We start from the raw sequence: 24749 nt of genomic DNA, 5'->3' as shown, positions 1-24749 counted from the left end.
TGGGATCGCATGCCCTGCTTTAACAATGGTATGCTGGTTGCAGCGGGTTGGGTAGATAGGCTTAGAGTAGATTAAAAACATTTGTAGATATTAAATACATGCGCTGTGTTAGTGGCACCAGAAGTGAGCTAGAAATTATATCAATTGTGTGATCTCTTCCCATTGTCGGAGGACATATAATCAAGTGTAGAATACGTTGACCTCTTCATCGAACCTCTTTCAGCTTTGTATCTGGGCCCTTGAGCGTATGACGCTGTGACATTGACGTCACGGATGCCTGACGCGTGACATTACGGCCACTTCTGGTGTCACTGTTCACTGCCGCTGGCGAGCGTCACGAGCTGGTCATTCGTCACATTTGTGAGAGGCGCCGCCTGCCGACCCCTCCGGTCACGGCGCACCGAGCTCCGCCTCACGGGCTCCAGCATTTCCATCAGTTCGTCTCTGTCTGTGTGCCCGCCGTGAGCCGCGGCTGCCGGTCTCCGTCCGCCGGCGGCGCCCGACCCCGACTGACCTCTGTGTGCCCTCAGGCGGCGGGATGCTGACGCCACCCTACGGCCTGTACACGTACGCGGCGCCGCCGGCGCTGCTACCGCCCGTGGCGCCGCTCACGCCGCGGGTACCGGCCTACTCGTACCCGCCGAGCCTGTACTACTGGCAGGCGTACCCGTCGCCGCCTGTCTCACCGACCTCCTACTACAACGGGCTGACCCCTCCGGTAACCACTGGGCCGTCACCAGCCCTGGTGAGGATGCGAGGCCTGCCATACTCCTCCAGCAAAGTTGACATACTCAAATTCTTCGAAGGCTTTGAGGTTAGGGGTCTTTCTGGTTATGGGTTTTCTTTTAACTGTGCCGCCGTCGCCGCGCGGGGATGCAGACCGACCGATGTGTTGCCTTTGTCTCAGTCTGGTGAGTGTTCTCACCTCGAGTATTTGGACGTCGGCTGAGGTCCGGTCCCTGGCCCGCGGCGATGGCGGCAATGGGACGGACGCGCGGTCCCCGGACCGCCCGTCCGCCCGTAACACGGCATGGTGGCATGGCGCCGCTGACGCCGGATGACGTCTGGCGTCATCCAGCGTCACTGGCGCGGTCACGGTCGGTGGCGGTCCGCAAGTCGGAGGTCCCATGGTCTTATACTCATACTTGTACTTATGCCTACTTAGAGCGCTGTATCTTGGTGGTTCTAAGTTCTAACTCCCTCGATTGGGTTGTGGTCGACTTGTTTAACCCCTTACCCACCCCGATCGGACCGCCGTCTCTGGCCAAATATGCCAGGACCGTGGCCGCGCCAGCGGCCATTCTGTGTCCCGCCTTCACGGAGGTAGCCCAAATAATGTTGGCAGCAACCGTCTGTCGCATATGCACTGCAAGGAACAGTTTTTTTTTTTCGGCCAATTAGCATGTGCCAGCTTTTTATGCTGCTGTATCTCGTTCTTGTTCACAATATCGATGTTAAAGTTTCATTCATTTTTTCAGCTTACTTTTTTGCATACATTTCTTGTTATCTTTCGGCTACCTCCCTGAGGGTGGTTGTGATGGTGTTGGAACGCGATAAACGTGCCTGCTTACTGTATGTTTACTTTAACTTTGGCTAAAGCCGTGTTGCATTGATAATTCATATTTCGCATAACGTGCATCCAGCTTTGGCACTGTTCATGTGCGATATAGTATAGTCAATTAGGCAAATTTGGCATGATCAAACGCATGCAGGCAATAGGCATGATCAGTCATTTCGGTGTCGGATACATCCTAGCTGCCCTCGCCTGGCAGTGGTCGGTTATACCATTCTGTGACATCAACTGTGCTGCATATAAATGAACTAACCAACTGTGGTGGCGGACGGCGGTGATGGCGGACATTATTCACAGTATTATATTTTGGGATTGTATAGATTTAGGCTCTGTGTTTCAATGAGAATTGACCGTAAAAATGGGAAGCGCATATTTTATATTTGATTGGAACATATTTGTACTTCAGTAGAAGAAGCAGAATGGGTGTCATGATTTTTCACTATTAACCCTCGCCGGCACAGGCCATTTTGCGTCCTTCGACGGCACAAGGGGGGGGGGGGGTTGGTACGACCCGCCCCCCTCGCGTTTGGCCCCTGATCGAGCTAGAGCTTCGCGGAAAAAACGAGCGTGTTGCCCGTCACGAGAGGAAGCCGATGATACCCAATTTTAAGGTCCTAGGTCATCGGGTGACCTTCCAGGTCAGGTCAATGACCCGAAAACCGGGAAAATCGGGACCTGTTAGAAAGTCGTAAAGTGTGGCTGCTAAGTGGTTTTCCGGGGTGCTGATCACGAATATCGTGTTATAATAGTTTTGATCAGAGATGATGTCTGTAAGCATTTAGACCAGGTCGGGTCAGGTCAGGTCAGGTCAACCGGTAGGGGTTGTGACGGGTATTCGTAATACGTGTCAACCGCCTCTGACAGCTTCGTAACATGTTACGAAGGCACCAAAACTACTTCGTAAATGTTCAAATGGTTGCTAAATTCGAATTCAGCTCCAAAAACTAGCCTAGAAACATGCAAAACTCGAAAAAGCGAACCGAGGTCACCCGAGGTCACCAAAGGTCAATGACCTGACCTTACCTTCGGGTGACCTTGACACCCACCCTAATGTATGAGAGCAACATCAAATCGCATGTTTGAACGTTTGAAATCACGAAAAGCTAGCAAACGCGCGACTAATGCGAGCCGACATACGCGGAATCGCGATTCCGGCCAAACATGGTCTCGGAAAAGAGGTCACAGGTCAAAGGTCATTTGGGTCAGGGTCGTGAAATTTTCAGGGTAGGTGTAAAATTGATCAATGCGAGGGTACCTAAAGTTTCGTTGCAATCGGCCGCTTTTTACGCGAGTTATTTGCGAAAAACCTTAGGGGGGTTGCATCAACCCCCCCTCCCTGTGCCGGCGAGGGTTAATATGCCTAAATCGGTCACAATAGGCATGTACCTATGCAGTTACCTTACCTACCCAGTCGTATGAAGTGCTAGCACCGAAAGCGTTGGCCCGTAACATTTTCAACAGATATGTTATCGCCTCGGCTTGTATATGTCGGTGACGTTTAACGTTCAGAACGTTCAGAGTGGTTTGACATTGCAAGCACTGGTATTGAATTTATATGAAAGGTTTAATTTTAATTCAAGAATGCGATCATCTATCTATTTTGAAAAGGTTTAACAAAGCGTCCCTCGGAATTTTCCTGTACCACGCACTGTGCATAAGAAGTTATTGTGTCCAAAACACTCACGTAATGTCGTTTCCTACGAGCACGGAGGGGGATGAAACAAATAAAAGGTATATGATAGGCACAGTATAGGTGTATTATAGGTCCATGTACGTAAGTGATGCAAATACAGATATACGTACTCTACGTTATAATACCCTTTTCGGCGCATGGTTGCCACTTGCTTCACTAAAATTATTAACATTGCGATGCAACTTAATATGCATGTTAATGGCATACCAACCGCCTATTATAGGTAGTCATCGTCAATCTCGGTGATACAATGCACATGCACCTACACATTGCATTGGCTAGCTTTATGAGATGCCAAGGCATTTTTGGCCGAGTACCTACTTTAATAGATGTCTTTATTAATTGTTCCCATTGCAATAACAAACACAAAAAAGATAGTCGTCATTTCAAGCACTTCGCCGAAACAGAAAGCATTTGGCAATTTATATTTTTACGAAAAAAGCGTCATAGGACAGTTTATCCGATTCAACTGTGCATCCGTCACATACCTAATCTATCCGCTCTAACCGATCCGTTTCGTATCTATCACTCAAACTGAGCAATTAACCAGCTCCAGCCTGCGCCAGTCGTCCTCTGATCCTGTGTGTGGCGACCCGGCACCGAGCCCAGCAACCCATCCGAGACCGGAAGCGCCGCCGGTAAGTACCTACCTATTGATGTCTCGCCCAACGGTCCTGTCGGCCGCCCGATCCGAGCGGAACACCATCTCAGGTGTCCGGCTGAGGCTCTATACTCCGACCAAGGTCAATGAGATAAACGGGGTCATCGTGAGGGTTAAGCAGATCGATTGAAATGGACTAAAAGTCGGAAATGTAATATCGAAGTCCTAAGTCCGTTTTACCTGATACATTCCTCGGCTATCCTGCCAACGCACCTAAATCCAAATCCGTTTCGGATGCACAGCAAAATCAAACCATTTATAAATTGTTCAGACTGTTCAAAACTTTCTAAGATAATATCGCTGGCGAGGCTATCCCGGTCTGTTCGTTTCCTGACTGAACCCATCTGTTCGCAGATTGCTCCGGAATGCATCCAGCTTCAGCAGAACGCAGAGGGGCAGCCATCCGGTGAGGCTATGGTTTCCTTTGCGTCTCGCACTGAGGCAGAACGCGCCATCCTCGAGAAGAACAAGCAGCACATAGGCACGCGCTATATTGAGCTCTTCATGGCGTCCTAGACGTTGCGTCGCCCCTGCGGTATGCTGGCCGGCGCTAAGCAGCGTCCACTCGCTCATTGGCGGACTCGGGCCAGGCCGCGCGGTGATTGGCGGGCGGCCGGTGACCTCTACCAGGGCGAGGTCTCCGATTGGCTGACGCGTGACAGCCTGCGCCGCGATTGGCTGAAGGCCGACGGGCGCCCTGAGAATGCGGGGGCCGTTTGTGCAATGCCTACCGGCGAGAGTCCAGTGCGAAAGAGAGAAAGAAAGGAAACGAGAGCGGCAGAAGAGCGATTGTGTGACGCGCTTTGTCACGTGCGCGCCCAGATGCATTTTTGAGCAGTCTGGGGCGCGCTGACAGGCGCAGAGTTTTGTATTTTATTTCAACTGCAGTAATTTGCCACTGTCTTCCCATGAGCTTCCAGCCGCCGCCGGCGCAGTGGCCGGGTCTGGAAGGTGCGGAGCGGCAGCGCTGCCACCCCGCAGCCACCCATCCCGCAGACCGTCCCGGCCCTGCCGCCGGCGAGCGCACAGCAGGTCGATCCGCACCAGCAGCCAGACAGTCCTCTGTTATATACATAGCCGTTTAGCTAGTTCGTTAACTGTACGGATGTTTATGTCAACATTATCACAGAGTCTTCCCTGCGTGCGTCGGGACCGGCTGGAGTCACGCGTAGTGCGTCGTGCTCCGTCCGGCCCGGCAACCTGTACATAGTTTGTTTTAGCCAAGAATTGCGTTCTTGCACAATCATGCATTCGACGTGCCTTATTTGCATTTAGCTGAATGTGTTTTATGTAGTGAGTGATTAGTTAAGGTGCAGCACTGCGCTCCAGCGCAGTTGCTCTGAATCTGAATACTGTCGCCATTCCACGTGTAAATTCCGTGCGCGAGCCCTATTGCCCAGTCTAAAGTGGCAGAGCATATGCAAGGCAGGGGTGAGAAGGATTTTGAAAGAAAGGTAGCACGGGATTTTGACCCAGAAAGGTATTTTTGACAAATTTCAGCATTCCTAAGCGGCTCCATTTCGAACCAAACATTCCAAATGCATTTCTAATTGATCAGTGGCGGTCATTTTGTCACAATGGGCAGCTCCACCTATGCTGGAACCTCGGTTCTCGCTCTGTGCCGTGCCCCCGGCTGGAGTTTTTCAAGTGACCCGTTTTACGCCTAGTCTGTTTGAGTTTTGTGATATGGTAACATGACCAGGTGCGAACGCCCCTGCACGGCCCCGACTCGTCTGGAACGGAGTTAGCCCCCCGGCGGCTCTCCGGCGTGTGCGCCTCGAGGCGGCTCTGAAAGGCTGGCCGGCCCGCGGCGGAGCGCGGCTCAAGTTTTATCGGTGAGCCTTGGTGACGGTGGCACCCTCCCCGGCGGGACGAGCGCCGAGCGACCCCGGCTCCGTCCTCAGGTGACCTCTGTCAGACTGCGGCGGAGAGAGTGTCCGACTGTCTGTCTGTCCGGGCTGTCGGGCAGATGTCTGGTTCAGGCGGTTCTGTCCTGTCGGTTTGCCGGACAGTGCAGTCGGACAGTTCTGTCCCCAGCTGCGCTGAGGAGGTCGCCTTGTCAGACGACTGCCCTCCCGGGGCAGTCTGTGCCGTGGAGTGGTGCCGCCGTGTCTTGTCAAACCACACCGCCACATAGCCCATGACAATGTACAAGGGAGGGGCACTGCCACTCGGAGCTAGGGCAGCATCATCTCATTGTTGCTCATAATATCTCGGGCCCACGGTGTCAGGACCTGGCCCTCGACCTGACCTGACCTGACCCACCAGGGTTCAGACCCAGCCGCTTGTCTGTGATACACCGTAGTTGACATTCGGAGTGAGAAAGAGAAACATCTGGGTGTGGGATATCGGGCTATTTTCGGCATGCGGTGGAGGTGAGGGACGGAAATATCGGGCGTGATTTCAAGTAACACCAAACGCGGAGGGTTCCGTCGTATGGCGCAGCGTGAGAGCGGCGCTCTTTTCATTCTAAGCATAATATGATAATCCCGGCGGGACGGCGGCTCTTCTTCGGTAATCCAACTTGCTATGGTCACCTTGGCGCTTGATTGTAAATCTCGAGTGGTGTTAGGTTAGTTTGCTTGCTTTGCTCGCTTCCGGTTGGTTGCTATTGCACGTCGTCTCTGAGGCGGCCGCTCCCGCGGCGGCGCCCTGGTGTCGGGCTCGGCTGTGGCGCTCGCCGCCCCCTCAGGTGACACCGGTCTTTGGGGTGATCCAGTCAGCTACGGGGCAAAATCTGGCGCGGCGGGGCCGACGCACAGGGTGCCGCTGGCGGGTCGGCCGCCCCTGTGACGTCAGCACTGCCATCTGGTGGCCATTTAATGAAGCTCTGAGTGGGGCGCGCTCCGCCGGCGCCGGTGGCGCTGCGCTCGACCGCCCGCCCTGACCGACGGACGTCGGCCCGGCGCCGGCGGAGTGGCCCGGCCGGAGCGACGGAGACGGGTCGCGCCCGGGTCATTCTGCCCAGTCGGCCAGAGGACGACCCGCGCCGCGGCGCGTCCCCGTCTGCTTGTGTTGTGGTGAATTTTATCTTTTAAGGGAGAAAAACAGAAAAAAATCACTCCGCAATGTCAGGCGCGTATGATTTTCAGTGTATATGTAAAAGCGTCGTGTGTTTATTTTATGTTCTTAGTGCATTCATATCAATAGTTTAATGTGTGTGCGTGTGTGTGTTATATTGCTCGCGCTCTGTGAACAGCTCTGTGCACATCTTTTCCGTGTAAATTTTTGTAGCAACTCGTTGGCCATACATTTAACAAAACACTTCCGACGGCGGTACCTGCTGGGCGAGTCCCAGCCTACCCGAGTTGGATTCGAACAGCCCCGTGACCGCCCCGGCCCCGCTCGCCCTCTGTCGGCCTTATTGTCAGGCGTAGACAGCTGGAAGCTCACCGCTGTGTCGATGGGCGCCGCTCGAGCACGCACGTGGACACGAGCATCTGCTGCCACTCTCGCCTCGTCTCGATGCAGCTGTGCAATTTGATCACAAGTATACTTTATAGAATACATGTGAATAACTACATCCAGCCTGTGCCTGTGTGGAATGTCTATAGGCAGCGGCGCGTTATTTGAACGGTTCCGGCTCGGGCGATTTCCGATCGCTAAATAACTGGGGTCAAGTTAGCGAAAAAAAGTTTGTTATTCGTATACCTGTATTGGTACGTCCATCATAGAAAATTGTATGTACCGTAGGGTGGGGCTATTTGAGACAGTGGGGTTATTTGAGACAGTATTTAAAATTGCTATAAAATAAAAATCACTTAAAATTCATGCTTAATTTTTTGTTTAGGCGATTAACTGCTCGATTCCACACCTCCCCGAGCAAAAATATCACACAAAAATCAAACGATCTTCATTTTATAGCGATTTTAAATACTGTCTCAAATAGCCCCACTGTCTCAAATAGCCCCACTTTACGGTACCTATTTCTGCAGGATCCAGGCACATTATAGTATTAGACTTATGATATATTACCTTACCGGATATACGAGTACATAGCAGAGTAATTCGTATTAGTTACATATAGATTATAATGCTGAGCGAATGGGACAACCCGTTTGTGATATGTACTCTTATTAACTTGCTTATGTATTCGGGGTCATGGACACCACTGCAAAGCTCGTTGCCAAGCTACGAGAAAAATAAGACGAACAGCAAGGGTGAAATATTCACAGTCCAGAGATTCAAAAATCAGAAAGTAGAACATTTTCTACAATGTATTAATAACCGGACGAGAGAAGTGATTGACTTTATATTTGCGATAAGCGACCTTGAAGTTATTGTCGAAATGTCGACACAAACAAAAATGAACAATTGCTTTATCAATACGCTATTGCATGTTGGCAAGTAGTTCATGAATATGTAGGATACCTAAACAATAGTAGATAGATACCTATAGAAACGCTGATAACACTAACGCTAATAGTTACGGTCCATAAATGATAAATCGGACAATAACTTTGCTGGAAAATATAGCGTTCCAACTCCAAGTCAAACAGAAACACTTTGTGCGGTGCAGGACATGCCGAGATAACCATCGACACTTCTTTAGGAATGCCAACCAAAAATGCATAAAATGTAATGCTACCATGGTAATTATAATTAAAATAATGCATAACATAGCATGCCTATAAGATACCTGCATCACGCCGAGCGGGACAGTTTGCAGTCGCCGTCGAGGTCCGTATCAGGAATTGTAATTAGAAATCATAATTCGGTCCATGATAACGCTTAGAAAGTAAGCTGCAGCGCATAAGCGACGTAATGGCATGAATCTAGTCGACCGTTCATCGCCATTTATATAGGGACAAACACGAGAACGTCAACTACTGGGATAACTGCACCACATTCATGCCAATAATCAAACCTATAGGTTTGATATTGACATGATATTGAAATAATCAAACCTATAGGTTTGATTATTTATACCGCCCTGTCGGGATGTTGTTGTTAGTTTTTAAACCTAAAACTTGGGTCATGTAGTATTGTTATCGGACTGGGTTTACCCAGCGAACGACTGGTCTTGAATACTGTATGTTCCATCGTTGAGCTGTAGGGTTATATGTTCATAAAATCGAACGGATGCACCCGGGAATTTCGGTGTCTTCTAGTCGAAGAACCTCTTCCCTCGAACCGCTGGAAAAGATGTCGCAAGTTAAATCCAATCAATAAGCATACCAACATCAATTCCTAGTATATCTAGAATAGTATAGCATATCTAAGTATTAGCTCAGCAGCATTGAGACAAAACAACCCGTTTGCCGGGCACATCTCGTGCTAACAATATTACGGACGTCGTAGCGAAATATTCACACAAAAGACGGTGACAGCATGCACCCGTCCGTTCTCCTAAAATTGTCTCACTTACTGTTGTGAAGCCGCTGCTTGTGCTCCTCCAGCATATTCGGGTCATCAAACTTGGCAGAACACTGGTGGCATCTCAGTGAGCGCTTAGTGCCTGTCAACGAATGTCAGTTGATATCGAAAACAGTAAGATAGAACATCATTATCTATTATAAAACAAAAAATAATAGCGATAATGTAAATAAAGTGAACAAAGAATAAGGAGAAAATAAATGCGTAAAGCGAAAAATAGAGATCATGTAGATGGCGTCCGCTCTGGCATGTCTCTATTAAAAGTTTTTGTCAAAAAAAAAACTGTTGGAAACCTTACATGACCTGAGATGACCTCAGAAGCACATAGAGGGTTCATGGGTGCAATTTTCCGTTTCAATATTTCATTTTTAGTGTTTACCCATAAGCCGATGTTTGAGAGTGTTTTGAACGATGTTAATCCAAAAGAGGTGCATTTCAATTTTTCTCCCTTGGACTTATACCTAATGGAAAGGTCGCAAAACTGACCCGACCTTAGGTCACAGATGTCGACATTCCGAGATATACCTTATACATTTTATACAAACTTTTACTGTTATCAATCTCTGAAAATTTCAAAGCGATCGTTCAGTCGGTGTAGCTAAAGCGAGCATTGGAACCTTTTATGGGGTAAGGTCACTTGACGTGACCTGGTGACCTGACCTTGAACGACCGAGTCTGAAATTGTCACAACATGTGCAGAAAAGATGTATGAACAGAGTACTAAAAACCGCGACGTTGCGCGCAGCCGTTTTTTTTTTTTTAAAGGGACAGTATCACCATTTTGATGAAATTTGACATTGCATAGGCCCCACCTTTCTGGTCCGGGAACTGAAGACCGATCCTCGAAGCTCCACACCGTTATCCCGCTATCGCCGCTCAAAGTACGAAAGGTGTACCACACTTTGAATCGTGCTTCACTATCTTCACTGTTTAAATGTTTGCGCCGTTTTGAATTGACCGCCAGTAATAAAACTTTTACCCTGGTCATTTCATCAAATTTTATAAAGCCAAAACGTTTTTCGCACTTATTCATCACCGTTAAATTCATTAAATAGTCGTAGGCAATTTCCGCTGTTTCCTTCGGATTCTAGCGGCTCAACAAAGGAATTCCTCCAGCTGGAATCACAATCTCCCTCCAATGTGTGACGTTTATCACGTGATTGTCACGTGATATTTTCTCCCATTGTCAATTGTCACGTCCAATTGTCACTCCCTCCAATTGTCACGTTATATTTTTATAGGCAATACCTAAGGCTACCTCTCCCTAAGGACAACTCAATCAGAAGAACGACCGCGTAAGCGTAGCGTCAATAATGTATTATCTGCGCCAGTTCTGTAGTAATTTTGCATGCTTCCAAACTGGCGGCCATGCTTGTATAGTGGTGGTTCGCTCATGAAAATGAATCATGAAAATGAAATGTGGTTGCAATATTTTTCACCGAGTTCGGTCCTCAAACTATGTTTTTCTGATTCAGAAAAATAAGAAATGCTAGTAAAAAAAAAAATCAGCTCCTTACCTGGATTTTTTTTTCGATGATACTGTCACTTTAATAGATATTCGGGCAAAACTTGATCGGGGCGTACCCCCCCCCCCCCACCCCCCAGCACGGCGCGGAATAGTAAGGTATTTTTCCTACCATGAAATGACCAGTCAGGGTGGTCCTTTTCGTCATGAAGAGCTTTCATCCATAGATCTGAAATAAATGTCGACAAATCGTATAATTTGTTTATACAAAAACATACACTACACCGAACGATAAACAATATGGACTTTCCTGATGCTTAAGTTGCAACATATAACTGTTAAAGAAAGTAAGGACGCAGTTAAGCACGTTTAAAAGCAAACTTAATCAGCTTACATTTAACCCCTAATTCGGTATGAAATAATTTGCCGATAATTTACAGTTTGCTATGCATAATCTACTGCTGAATCTCCTCTTTAAGTAGCTGGCAGCCACATTTCTTAACCCATCGGTTTAATCACACGGAGTAGCTGCGACAGTGCACGCGTGTCCACTCACTCGGAAAGTCGATGTCACAGTCACTGCAGCGCAGTGGCCGCTGCACCCTCATCGTCTGGGACATGTTCTCCGAACTGCGAGTCGGCACCTGAAAAACGACTGTGGCAGTGACCGCGCGGAGGGAGTGGCTTAGCTTCCATTCAGTCACAGCCTAAACAAGATTGTTTCGGCCATGGTTGTTATTAATCTGGATCTGACCGAGTTAAAGTTTGAACATAGGGACAAACAATCTGCAGAGCAAAAGGTTTTAAGATTGGGGATCAGAGCCAAAAAACGTACACCGTGATAATAGAGCTGCCATACGAAAAGAAAATTATTATTTGGGGTTCCGACTGGCGACTATGAACCTGATGGAGCTCCTGGTACTGCGACTCCACATACCGTCTGGATGACGGCACGGGGACGAATGGCGCTGCCCATGTCGAATATATACCCAGCCAACATGTATACCTACTCCACGCATAAGTCACTGAAAGTGGTCATGACAATGACATGAAGGCGAACCACATTCCAGGACCTTATTTGGGGCTCCGATATCGGCAGGTAAATGACGCCATGATGTCACCGTTTCCGGCAGCGGGCTGCGTGTAAACCGGAGCCTCGTGACGGCCGGGCGAGCGCCCATGGTGGGCCATTGGTAAGCGAGTGGTGCCGCGACTGGTGGGCGACTGGTGTCGTGATTGGTGCCGCGATTGGTGCCGCGACTGGTGCCGCGACTGGGCGGACTGTAGGAAAGCCCGGGCCGGTGCGCAGACACTGCAGGTGCCGGGAGTGTTGGGTGGGACGCAGACACTGGCTGTCTGGTGGGACGCAGACACTGGGTGGGGGGGGGGGGACAAACTGGGCGCTGACTGCCGGGTCGGTGGCCTGGTTGGCGGCCAGCGGACAATTCAAGGAAACGAAACCTACGCCTGACCCTGGGCCGCCAACGCACATGGATAAGACCGAGACTGGACTAGCGCGCATAACAGAGCTGTTTTGCTCAAGCCGACATTTTGTCGACATTTTAGTCGGCATTAAGTCCGACATTTGAGACATTTTTGGTAGTAATCTATTTGCAAAGTAGGGACATGCCGCATGTACAACATACAAATGCTTTGGGTTTTGTTCGGGTTGTTTTGTCAGTTTCATATCCTTCTATTTATTTCGGGTCCATTTCTGGGCCAAGGGATGAGAAAATAACAAGGAGACGATTGAGACCATTGGCTGGTGCGTCACACTCACAAGAGCTGAGGTCGAGAACAAAACCTGAAATATCCTTAGAACAGGGATGGTATCCCAGTACTTAATTCAACCGGTCACTCTGAGTCTGGACGATCGAGTCCCAAACGGAGCACCCGTCGACCGCAAAGAACCACGACGGCGTCCCACATTTCGCCACACCGGATCCCGAACCTTCTCACTTGTAAGTACCAATGCCAGCCGCATAATTAGCCCCAGGGTCCTCCTCACCTGGTAACCTGGCCGCTCCTGTCAACCTCCTCTCGTCTGCCAGCAGCGGTCCTTGTCGCCTCGGCCGTTCCGGGCGCACCCCTCCTGTCTCGAGCTGGTACGGTGGACTGAGCCGGTGGCCGAGCCCGACCGACCGACGCCGTGCGGCCTCCACGAGCTGGAGGTGCCTCCGGCGCTGCCAGTCACCACAGCCCGCCAGACGCGACCGCACGGTGAAAATATTGAATAAAACTCGGCGTGGGAGAGAGGGTCTTGTTATGGCTCAAGAGCTCAATAAAACCAACAACTTTTGATCTTACATTATACATTCAAAAGTAACGCTTAGCACTACGCTAAGTCGGGTACCGAAAACTTAGGAATCAATTTTGTACCCAAACTCGCGCCACCCGCCGTTCTTTTTTCGGCTGTCACACACAAGTTTTTATTATTTAGTTATGTGATAGCTTCGCTGCCGCACCCGTTATTGGCTTCACCTCGAGCTACCAGTGCGGGAATTGCGCCGCTCCCAAGCTGCGGGAGGCCAAGCCAGGGTCGTAACCTGTGACCCATAGAGGTCAGAACTCAGAGCCAGCAGCGTGACGCCGCGCAAACTTGTGGTCCAAGCAGAGGCCAGAGGCCGCTGGGTTTGTGGATTCCAATCTCTGGTCGAGAGAACTGCAGTAGGTATTTTGTGTTTCAGTTTATCGGTACACAACCGACAAGATGAATCAACTGAAAGCGAGCTGATCTCGCCACTACCGGGCTATAGCTGAAATCACGATACGAGTTCCGAGGTCCGGCTGGTGGCGTTGGATCGCGATTCCGAGAATCGCACTGTGTGGTGCGCGGATGAATCAGCGGTGACGTCATCCAGTGGATGGCGTCACCGCTGATGACGTCAATATCCAAGCCTTTTACATGCATGGGCTGCATTATTCATTCGCGCACCGTGCACATGTTCCACAGCCCCCCCCCCCCTTCTAAAGTTTTCCGCAGATATCTCAAAAACGGCGGAGCGCAAATTTATACATCTTTTCCGCACATGTTGTGAAAATTTCAGACCCAGGTCACTCAAGGTCAGGTCACCAGGTTACGTGAAGCGACCTCACCTCAGAAAAGCTAGAATCCTCGTCATAGCTGCAACGACCGAACGATCACCTTGAAATTTTCTACGATTGATAACAGTAACATCACACACAAAATGTATATCTCGGAATTAAGACATCGGTGACCTGAGGTCAGGTCAATTTTGCGGCCTCTCCATTATGTAAGTCAATGGGAGAAAATTGAAAGGCGCCTTTTTTGACGGAAGTCATTCCGAACGCTCTCAAACATCGTACTTCTAATACGACGTTTTAATCGCAATCGATGTTTTAATCGATGTTTTAATCGCATTTAATCGCATTTTAAATTTTTCCCATGTTAACCCTATTGGAAAATGCACGTGCCGATTACCCCAAAACGGGCCCATTATATTCTATGCAACTTTGCCAGAAGTTAGCTCCCCCATACGAGACCAAACGCTGAAAATGGCAAGAAAGTTGACCGTGCCGTTTCGGCGGCGATCAAAATGACCAAAATCGCGGCAGAAACGTTAAACACCCCCTTAGAGAGGTAGCTCAGGTTGGGATTTTCAATAGAAAATCACAATTCTAAAGAATAGTGATTGTTCTTAATTGAAAAGTCCCAACCGGCGCACACGGGCGTGTACCGGAACGTGTTTGCCATAAAATGCTGGGAAGAAAACCACCTCTTCCTTGGCTCGTTTTCCCGCCATTTGCGATCGCGCAAAAAGTGTCCCAAAACCCCATTGACTTATAAACATGGGCGAAAGCCGAAAATTGAAACGCACGTGCCACGCGCAAAAGAATTCTGAGCGAGTAGCGACCGGTGCCATCAGCTAGATCGCCTTCGAAAGTATACCTAGGTACCCTGTAATTTTTACGAAAATCGTAAAAGAGAGTTCAGACACCTCTCCGGCCCGGCAGGGTTGGCGCCGAGCACCGGCCCGGCGCGGGTTACGAATTACGATAAAATGCAGTATGCACTGTCTCATATTGCCCCGGCATTATGCACTATCCTTCCCCTACTAATGCAGGCGACAGTGAGGGACGTCTCGTAGATCTCGGTTCAAACTAATGACGTCATTTACACTGAGGATTGTTTTGTCGTAACTTCGTCGTTAAATAAATATTGAGTCCTTGGTAAGTTTGACGAATATGGCGTCGGGTGACAGGCGACTTGGACGTGAACGAGGAACAATCCCTACTCCAGATGAAGTTAAAATGCCTGCAAACGTTTTCAAAAATGATGGAAGCTTTCTAGAAATGTTTAAAAAAGCTCAGCAAAGTGGTACTTCAAAGCCAAGCACGTCTACGGTCGGTCAAGTCAGTGGCCCTGCGCCGGTTTCGTCTCAGGCAGCAGAGAGTGAACCTGAGCAGAGTAAGAAGTCTGCAAAGGAGATACCGAGACCAAAGTATGGATTTGTGGGCAAAAGGCGTGGTGGGAAGATACTTCCCACAGGAAAAGTGAAAAAGGCAAAGCAGGATGAAGATGAAGACACTGAAAAGAAAGATGCATGGTCGCAGTACATGTCGGAAGTCAAGAAATACAAGGATCAGTCATGTCAGGAGGAAGGAAAGACGAGGCCACTGGTGAAATGACTGAAACAGTGGACTGGTTTTGTCAGTTTGACTGTCTCAATTTGAAAAAACCATGAGGATGTGTGTATGTCCAATGTACATTGAAAGAGGTTGGTATCAACTATCAATGGCCAACCCTGTCTCTGAAGATGGTTGCCAGCAGTGCAGTGCAAAGTTTTGATTCCTGCTGGTTATCGCACTCACAGGCAAGTGTCTGTCCATTTATCATGCAGTGCTGCTTCAAAGTTAGTGGAAGCTTCATCAACAACATTCAATATATGTCATCATCAAAAACAATTTTTTTGATATTAAAATGATAGGATAGTGAAACAGGGTTAGAACAGGGCAGCGATCACTTTTGGAGCAGGCCAGGCCAGACATCACTCACCACTGTCTATGTCACTCACTCCTGAAAGTTAAAATTGATGTGTGTGTACAGTCCAGCACAGAGGTAACATGTGCTTTCAGTCATGCTTATGCTTTGCTTTTGTATCTCAAGAACAAGAATGATGTGCCAGACTACAATGAAACTTGAAATATAGATTACATGTATTGTCAAGCTTTCAGCTGCAAATTTATCATTAGCTATACACTCCTGAATTACCTCCTTTTCAACAGTCAAAGCCATTCTGTTGAGATTGGTATAGCCGCACATTACTTCAGTGGTGGGCTGTACCTACCACTTAAACTCCCTGCAATCTGCATAAATCTTTTTTTTTTTAAATGATGCTTAATTTGCAATTTACAGTAGGTTTTTGAAAATGCTAACAGATTGCCTATGACTTTCTGGTGAGCATGTATTGTTTTATATGTGGCAAAAGTTTGAACATGATTTATATTTTTTATTGGTGCCTAGCTGTTAGGAGTATGAAATGATACAGAAAATAATATAGGTACCTAATCAGTGCCCTGTATTCTGCTGTTCTTAGATCTACATAGACATGCATGGTCAGTTGCCATTTTCTTAACCTGTGACCTGCTGGTGAGTGGTAGTTGTTTGAACAGCCCCAGTTTTTGGTTAACCTTATTATGCATCTTTTCTGCACATGTTGTGAGTTTCAGACCTAGGTCACTGAAGGTCAGGTCACATAAAGTGACCCAGGGCCTCATCTAAGAGATTTTCACTGGATGGCTAGAGACTGAAGGAGCCAAACCTAGGGTAACTACTCTTAAGTCCTAACTCCTCTTTTCTCACTGGATTTAGGCCACCTTTATTTCATCACAGCACTGAAACCTGAAAAAAAAACTTTTTTAAACAAAAAAATATTAGGCCACCCAACCCAAGCCTTTGCATTAGTTAATTACCCCTCACATTGCCCCACCAGACAGTACTAATCATACAAAAAATGAAACTGTAGTTTTTGGACCTGCGGCACCTTTTCTTAAGTCGGTTATTTTTTTACCATTTCAGCCTCTCATGACTGCTTTACTGTTAATCAGAGCCCAAATTTAACGACTTATTTCCGTTTATTTGTAAGAATCTTGCTCCCGTTATGGCTACAAGGGAGCCATCACTTAGGTATGTGCTTCTGCTTCTGGTTCGTGCAAGGTAGAGTTCGGTCGGGGAAACTGTGGTCAAAGCTTCAAGATGGGTCAAATCTATGTGGTCAAATCTATTTTCTGGCCATGGCCACCAATTTGGCTATCTCAACTCAAAACTAATGTTAAGGTGGGATGTTCACTTTAAGATGCTCGAAAAGGTCCTACCTGCGGCTTAACAAAGTTGAAGTTTTAATAGCTTCGCCACTGAATCTATCGTTACTACCCTTTTACTTATAGGCTAAGCACATTTTTCATGAAAATATTATATATTGTTAAGGTGAGGCTAAAGGTCTGGTCACCAGAGGCATCAAAGGTCAAATTTTGTCTTTCAACAATTTTCGAAACACCCGACGGCTAACTCGGGAACCAATAGAGTTACAGCGCCGCGGAAAAGCGCATTCGATAGCTCTTTTAATGCTCTTTCGCCTGCATGTCCTCAGATTTGACCTCAGGTGAACGGTTTGCCTCCAGAGGGCAACAACTAAAAATAGCCGTTTTCACGAATTCAAGAGAGCCGCGATATTGCTTTTGCCAGCCCCGTGCCCCTCTCGTCGAGACGCGTCGAATGAATTATAAGTTGACCTTGAAAGGTCATTTTTAAAATTTGAATTCAGGTCAAGGTCATGACCAGACGAGAATAGGTCATGTTGCACATCAGTCGATCCGTATCGTCGAGCTGAACACACCTGAGGTATTTTCATCGCTCTAGCATGTTTCTATCAATGCTGGGGATCTTTCATGACCTGATATGACCTCAGGACATCCGACATCAGGAGAGGTCACAGGTGCCATTTTCGCTTCAGCTTATCGAGTTTACCCGTAACTCGGTGTTTGAGAGTGCTTTGAATGACGTTCGTACAAAAAAAGGCGCCTTTCAATTTTCTCCCATTGACTTATACCTACCTAATGGAGAGGTCGCAAAATTGACCTGACCTTAGGTCACTCAAATCAAAATTCTGAAATATATACCTATTTCATATATGCTGGTACCCTTATCAATCGCTGACAGTTTCAAGGCGATCGTTCAGTCGGTGTAGCTATGACGAGGGTTCTAACTTTTTCTGAGGTTAGGTCACTTGATCCTAAGGTCAGGTCAATTTTGCGTTAGGGTGGCCACTTTGCCCTGGTCTCCCCTATTTGTTTCTACTGGAAGGTTGTAAGAATCTAAAATACAGTTACAGTAGAATCCGCTTAATAGATCCACCTCGGTTACACAGCCTTTTGGATTTATTAAGCGGTGGGTTTATTAATCGAGGTCAGTTATGCTTCTACATACGGAGAAAATCCGTGAACAGCTCAAGTGGCCACAATAAGCGGTTGGATTAATTGTCCGAGGATTTATTAAGTGGATTATACTGTATATTATAGATATAAGCATTGTGTGTCTTGTCCTGTCCTGGGCATCTAGATGGTTCCCCTGCCCTAAATGTTAATCTAAAAAGCGACTTCAACTTGTTTCTGTACCTGCTAGGCCATCTAGTACATGACACTCATCTGCTAACAACTGATTTATAATCGGCATTGACCTTTGTGTGCCTTGGTAATGCTGGCATCCCTACAGCCATGTGCTAGTTTACCTACATCTGGTTTACATCACAAGTACAACTAACTTGTCCAGTGACAGCCATTGTCTGTGTTTTGGCTGGAAGAAGAGTTTGAGGTCGACAGCGTCGGCTTTGATCCACACACCTCTCACACTCATCAAGGATGCATATTACTGCATAAGCCAACTGAACCAAAGTGTTGGTTGCCGGTGACCAGTTACAACCCAATCACCTCTCATCAAGCATTGACGCATTAGTCAGCTACGCAGTACGGGGGATGTATAGTGTGCTAATAGTGTGCCAATGAGCTCCTTGACGATGGCACCACTGTTTCATTTTAAATAGAACCCTGATGAAATAACTTATACAGTTGTTACTGTATTTTCAGTATAGATTAAGTAGTCTATATCTGATATCTTGTATTGAAAGTTTTATAACATAAGCATATGCCTTACAGACATCGCGCAATGACACCGAAGCATAAAACATCAAACATATGTCATGCGTGACTATGGTAAGGTAGCGAAAAGCTCGGATATGTAAGAGCAGTTGAAGGACATTTGGCTCCAGGGGCGAGTATTGGCGCGGAGGCATTAACAACATCACTATATATTCCATGCACACATAATGCAGACAATACTAACTGATAAGCGACACCCAGGCATATGACGAACTGAGTGATCTGCGAAGAATTACTGCTACAAATATAAGCCAAGCTCTCATTCTGGTGTAATCACGTATTACTAATAACCAGCTCAATGGTCACGATTACATTGAAGTCCTAAAACAGGAAATATTCACGCGTGAAACGAACCCGCACGTAACTATAGATAATATCGCGGGTCCCTGGCGCGCGTCCGCATGCAAAGATACTTATATGCTGGTGTGCCTGTCTTTCTTTGGCCAACATGTCCTGTATATCACAAACAGGTGAAAGGGAAGCCGGGGCACTGCTTTTCGAACCCCTCTTGTTGCTGAAGCGCAGCCCGAGCACTGATACTTCAGACCAGTCACTGGAAATTCGCGTAGGTTGCGAATGCGTCCAGCCACGACAAAGCCACATCGTAGCAAAGCTGGTACTGCTCCTGGAATGAGAGATAGAGCTTCAAGGTTAGTTTCGTGTTGAAAACTTATGTGGACGCCTATGAGGCTTGCATGATGTATGGCATCTCAGGTTATCCCATTGTAACTATCAAGAACATGCCACATCTTGATGATCAATTGTCCGCAGGATACGTGGTTTTGCCTAGCTAAAAGGCTGTTTTTGTTTCCGATTCGCCCCTTTTTTATAAGCCTCCCAGGAGCGAGATGTCGGAATGAATGGCGAGCGCTCGACTTGAGCATTCCTTTTCCATTGCCGAACTATACGTTGCCCAACGAGCTAGACATGACGCTCACCAGGCCTGTGATGAACTGTGGCCGACTGCGGCGCACCACCGACACCGCCATCGCCACGTCCAGCTCCTGTTCCTCGCTCAGGTGCTCCAGCTCGAAACACACCGTCAGGAACAGGCCGCACCCGGACACGCCGTTCCTGGGAGAGCAGCGAGCCTGGATTAGTACCATCCGGAGCGCACCCTGGCGTGGTGGAGCTGTTCGTTCTACCCGGAACCGTTTTGCATTCGGACATTGTGTACAGGATGGATTTGTGATCCTGAGAGGGGACATCCTGCCGGGGTGGTCTGTGTGCCGGGCGTTACCTGCAGACGACCACGGCGGGGAGCGCGCCCAGCGGTGCCGCCGACCGCATGTAGGCGCTGTACAGTTGTAGGAGCTCCGCCGCCCGGGGAAGGCTGGGGCGTCGCCGCGCACCGCCCTCCTCAGCGCCGGCCAGCACCAGTACGGTGACGTCGATTGTTTCGGTCATCTGCCAAAGAAGGTGTCCAGCTGTGAGACAGAAAAGGTTGGTTGGGAGTGGGGGTTCTTTCGGGTGTTACAGGGAGTTTGCTACCCGAGGATGTTTCGCAAACTGGTAGAAGCGAAACCGATGAGCATGAGGGTTATTAGTTTGTCATAAGACGTTACCTACCAATGTCGTACATACCTGGCCAGATTCAAAACACAGTATCTTGAGGCTGACTGTGATAATGCCGTCAGACGCCGTTTCGCCGCTGCTCTGTACTTCCACGTCGCGGTAGACGTCGGCTTGTCCTTCGGTAGGCCAGAACACCTGAAAGGTGGCAATGAAAAGCAAGTTACTTCCACGCAGATGCAATTTGTATGCATTGTGTATCCTCAAAACGGCTTGAAGGTAACTTACGTCTTCCTCTTCAAGGTCGTTCATAATGACAATGATTCGGGACCGCTTTTGAACCACCATCTGCCAGAAGACGTATTTCCTGGCCGGAAGGGGAGCCTCCGTTGCGATGAAGGCATCTTGCCTCTTGTACCCCTGCACGAACACTGCGTTGATGTAGTTGTCCTTTATCTTCGGATCCAAGAACACGCGACTCGAGTCGTCTGGAACGTGGGAAGCAACCAGTGGAGTATGGCTGCTTGTCTCCTACAACACCGCCTAATTCACACTCCTTATGTTCATGTGAAATGGAATAAACACCTGTTTATGGAAAATGTATACGTCTCACAAGTTTCTCTAGTCATTGTCATATCAGTTCGAGGTTGTTCCAGGAACAAAGGCTCTCATATCCGTCCATAATGAGTACGAGCGTTATGTAGTCCTAATGACAAACTTCGAACTACTTTGGTATTCATTCAATCACGTGCGTGGTACACAACGTTTCAATGCATTGCTCAACACAGGTGCACCACCCGAGGCCTTTGCACCTAGCCGGGCGTTGTGGCCCGCGTCACTGACCTGGCAGCACGTCCGGTGACCGGTTTTTGCCCTCCAGCTGGAGACCGCCGAGGCTGAAGTGAGTGGCCACAGGTCGGTGTTGCTCCAGGTAGCTGAGCTGCTGCTCGACCTGCGAGGGACCTCCGGCCGGGCCGGGCGCGCGCAGCTGCGGCAGCCGGGCGGCCAGCTGGGCGGCCGGCACCGCCATCGACGGAGACACGAGCAGCTCGACGAGCACCTGGTGCACCAGCTGGTACTGGGCCAGGTTGGCGCACAGGTTGGCCCGCTGCTGGCGGATGACGGCCAGGTGGGAGGCCACGTCCACCGCTTGCTCGCGCTGTCCCATCTGGTACATGCTGTCGATCAGGATCACGGTGCCAGTTCGACCCACGCCGGCGCTGAAACCACACGGCACACACAATCGTTTCACGAATCCATTTTACATATTTGCTTTACTTACGAAACAGTGTTTGACAGATTGTCGATCATGTGTGTGTGCGTGTCACTAAAAGAAGCAGATATGCTTACTCTTCCCCGAGGCCCGAAAGTGGTGATGGCGGACATAAGTTCCACAATCACCAGACATCCACAAGGAATGTTTGCCACTTCCGTTCGGTTATGATTTTTACAGATGTGAGGTATAGGAACGCTGCCGGTTTTAGAGCTGCGCTCTGAGTTGTGCCTGCACGTGATACCCACCTACAGTGGACCACGGTTGGGGCGGCCTGATCATTGACGCCGTTCACCGTCCTGATGAACTTGGCCAGCGATGAGGGGTACAGTGGCACGCTGTGATCCGGCCAGGCCGTGTAGTGGAACTGGGTCACCTGCAACATGGGATGGGTTCGTTCTCCATACCGACAAACACAAACACCATTTTTAAATAGGACCGACTGAATGCGTGGCAGATTAGCCAACACCGATCAAAATTTCCAGAGGCTCCGCCTTCCAACCCAGAGGCAGACTTCGCAATGTATAGTTAGAGTGTATGCTACGTACCACTCTGTTGAGATTTCCATGATTGATGGAGAATGTCCGCACAATGAAGTCGCTGTACTCTTGCACCATCTCGAGAGAAACCTTCATGCCAGGCAGACGGAGCCGCCTTTCCGTGGGCCAGTACTCGTCGCACTTGCGTTTTCCACCCTCGACCAGATTGGTGACCATGACAATGCGAGCGACCTTCTCTTGCCACACCATGCGCCAGAAATCGTACTTGGTCTCCTTCTTGGGGCCCTGACAGGCGATATAGCCACGTGGGCGATTGTACCCCTGTGAAAACATCCAAGATAGGTTTGGAAATGGGACTTTCGGTAGGGCGCTTGTATGCCTTGATCAATGACGAAGAGACATTCTCATTTTATGATCTTGTCGCTGTTTGTCCAGTGCAGTTTGTCTAACTGAACTGATTTCAGCCTTTCGGACCCAAATTTACGTGAGTTTGCCTTGAAACCATTTTATTTAGGAAATAGCTAGGTATCAATAAAAAAAAATCAATTTACCAGTTTGGTGCCTGATAACAAACCAGCGAAAATTTTGGCCACGCCTGCGATAATATGTCCCAGCATGCCAACCCACCTCAACGAAGTTGGCGTTTATGTAGTCTGAGAAATCGTCGCCCGGTACCTTCTCGAGCACGACACGGGATTCATCGTCTGCAAAACAAAGAAAAAACAAGAGGGTCTTTTCGAAGATCGAAACTCATGAATACCGGGCTTCTCCCCTCCCCGCAGGCAAATAATTCATTTTCGTCCGGTTTGTCAAAGTAAACTCACAGGGCAGCAGGTTTATGTATCTGTTTTTGTGTTTGTTCTCTGCGAGTTGACCTCGGGTGCAGGGCCTGGTCAGGCCGTGCGGCACGTTCTGCAACTGAGCCATCAGCTGGCCGGACGCCACGTCGGCTCTGACCCTCTCCGCCAGGTCCTTCAGCTCGATCCTGGTGAAGTTTATCTGCATCGGCTGTCGGTCAGTAATGCGTACATCAGAATTCAAAAGATGCGATAGTATCCCTGAAACTTGTGCACATGTGTCTACCGACACTGTACGTCCATGTCCACCATTTTCTGTTTATGGCAACTAGGGAAAAGAAAAAGAATATGATAATGCTTGCTGGCATTCCTTTCCTCCTGCACTTTATATCGTCATGACAAGGTCACCAAAAATAGCGTGTTTTAAAGTTTTGGCTGGGGCATGGACACTGGACAGTGATCAACGTGTGCTTACCTGCTCGTTGGCATATATTGCTTCTTCGTCTTCCATATCTTCGTTTTCGATCTTCACTGGCTTCTCGAGATTTCGCACATCTTCCAAAGGAACATCGGCTGGAACCGAGACATTTTCACACTGTTCTATTACTAATGGAAATAACATACCTACCCACCTATCAACGTCGTTCTCAATAGGAATGTTACAGGTCACAGGAGGCGTATGGCAAGCAAATAAAAGTCAGCCTTGGTAACGATGGAATTGTAACATAAAATAATTCAGACATGCTAGGGAACGTACCTTCATTCCGGTTTCCAGAGTTTTTGAATATCGCGCTTTTAATGCGTTTCCTGTCGGGAGTTAAGCAAATGTCACTGCTGATATTGGATACACCCTACCTAAATAAGGTGAGTGATTATAGACTTTAAAATCGTTGGATTGACGTCATATTCGAAGTGGGTGAGATTGACGAAAATGCCCAACTCTCTCTCATTCTTTCCCCTACAGCTACTTAGAAATGAATGTTTTTCACTTACCGGTAGGCGATTGCTGCCACCAATAGGACAAACAGGGCAAGAGACAGAAAAGCGAGAAGAACGGGCAGAACCGGTGATGCTGCAAAGGAGGGAATGTGTCGACGAGTGATTTCAGTCATGCTGTGGCATTTCTTAACCCGCGCATGACTGGGGTATTTTCCATAACGTGAGTGACTGAGGGGGGTTCTCCAGAGCCCCCCCCCTCCCCTCCCATCTCCAAAACTACTGGGCTGATCGTCAAAATTCAAACGGCGTCTGATAGCCCTGTAAAAACTGTCGTGCGAAACCTATTTTCATTGACCTCGAGGTCACAGGTGACGTCACAACTCACAGGTCAGGTCAAATTAAAAATTATCGGCATTTTTGCTTGTTTACAATTTAGCCTCTGGCCGGCGACTGACAAGTCCGATCAGGCTCATTTTTTGTTTACGCACTCCTTGATATATGCCTTAGGTACCCTGAGGGTACCGAACTTTTGCTTCGATTTTTTTTGCAGGTCAAGGCCAGGCCATCCTAGGTCACGAAATTGTATATCATGTATCGGTCACGTGACGCATGTTCTATGGTCCATTTTACACGTATATTTCGAAAATAATGTCGTTTGTGTCATTTGAGGTCATTTTCAGCTGAATTTATCGGAGGTCAGGTCAATTTCAGGTCAGAAAAGGTCAAATTTTGAAAATGAATTTTTTCAACAAAAAAGGTGCCTGTCAGATGCAGTTTGAGATCAG

The 24749-nt window shown here is 48.3% G+C and overlaps 2 protein-coding genes and 1 long non-coding RNA gene across 4 annotated transcripts in view; 1 reads left to right on the top strand and 2 right to left on the bottom strand.

Moving 5' to 3' along the window:
• Window positions 1–7450, top strand: part of LOC122393421 (RNA-binding protein fusilli-like) — an 89828-nt gene extending 82378 nt beyond the window's left edge. Inside the window, exons 12-13 of one of the 2 annotated variants that reach the window (XM_043389400.1) lie at window positions 531–745; window positions 4282–7450. In XM_043389400.1, coding sequence (XP_043245335.1) covers window positions 531–745; window positions 4282–4443 — 377 coding nt within the window. In that variant the 3' untranslated portion in view covers window positions 4444–7450. Of the gene's footprint in view, window positions 1–530; window positions 815–4281 lie in introns of both variants that reach the window. The other variant, XM_043389399.1, reaches the window with a different exon arrangement.
• Window positions 7451–8126: 676 nt separating this feature from the next.
• On the bottom strand, window positions 8127–12953 carry LOC122393422. Its single transcript, XR_006258694.1, has 5 exons — window positions 12777–12953; window positions 11325–11412; window positions 10941–10997; window positions 9296–9385; window positions 8127–9063 (listed from the first exon to the last, which is right to left on the bottom strand). It is a non-coding gene; the product is annotated as an uncharacterized LOC122393422 (long non-coding RNA).
• A 5932-nt stretch (window positions 12954–18885) lies between these two features.
• Window positions 18886–24749, bottom strand: part of LOC122393419 (receptor-type tyrosine-protein phosphatase T-like) — a 69058-nt gene continuing 63194 nt past the window's right edge. Inside the window, exons 25-37 of the mRNA XM_043389392.1 lie at window positions 24019–24097; window positions 23783–23832; window positions 23501–23598; window positions 23053–23236; window positions 22856–22932; window positions 22277–22549; window positions 21977–22104; window positions 21299–21675; window positions 20744–20943; window positions 20528–20653; window positions 20184–20350; window positions 19882–20017; window positions 18886–19568 (exon numbers count right to left, since the gene is read on the bottom strand). Of these exons, the coding sequence (XP_043245327.1) occupies window positions 19494–19568; window positions 19882–20017; window positions 20184–20350; window positions 20528–20653; window positions 20744–20943; window positions 21299–21675; window positions 21977–22104; window positions 22277–22549; window positions 22856–22932; window positions 23053–23236; window positions 23501–23598; window positions 23783–23832; window positions 24019–24097 (1970 nt within the window). The 3' untranslated portion in view covers window positions 18886–19493. The remainder of the gene's footprint in view (window positions 19569–19881; window positions 20018–20183; window positions 20351–20527; window positions 20654–20743; window positions 20944–21298; window positions 21676–21976; window positions 22105–22276; window positions 22550–22855; window positions 22933–23052; window positions 23237–23500; window positions 23599–23782; window positions 23833–24018; window positions 24098–24749) is intronic.

The sequence above is a fragment of the Amphibalanus amphitrite genome, unplaced genomic scaffold (assembly GCF_019059575.1).
Source record: "Amphibalanus amphitrite isolate SeventyFive unplaced genomic scaffold, NRLGWU_Aamphi_draft 000534F_arrow, whole genome shotgun sequence".
Lineage (NCBI taxonomy): Eukaryota > Metazoa > Arthropoda > Thecostraca > Balanomorpha > Balanidae > Amphibalanus > Amphibalanus amphitrite.
This window is presented reverse-complemented; position numbering and strand designations above follow the sequence as displayed.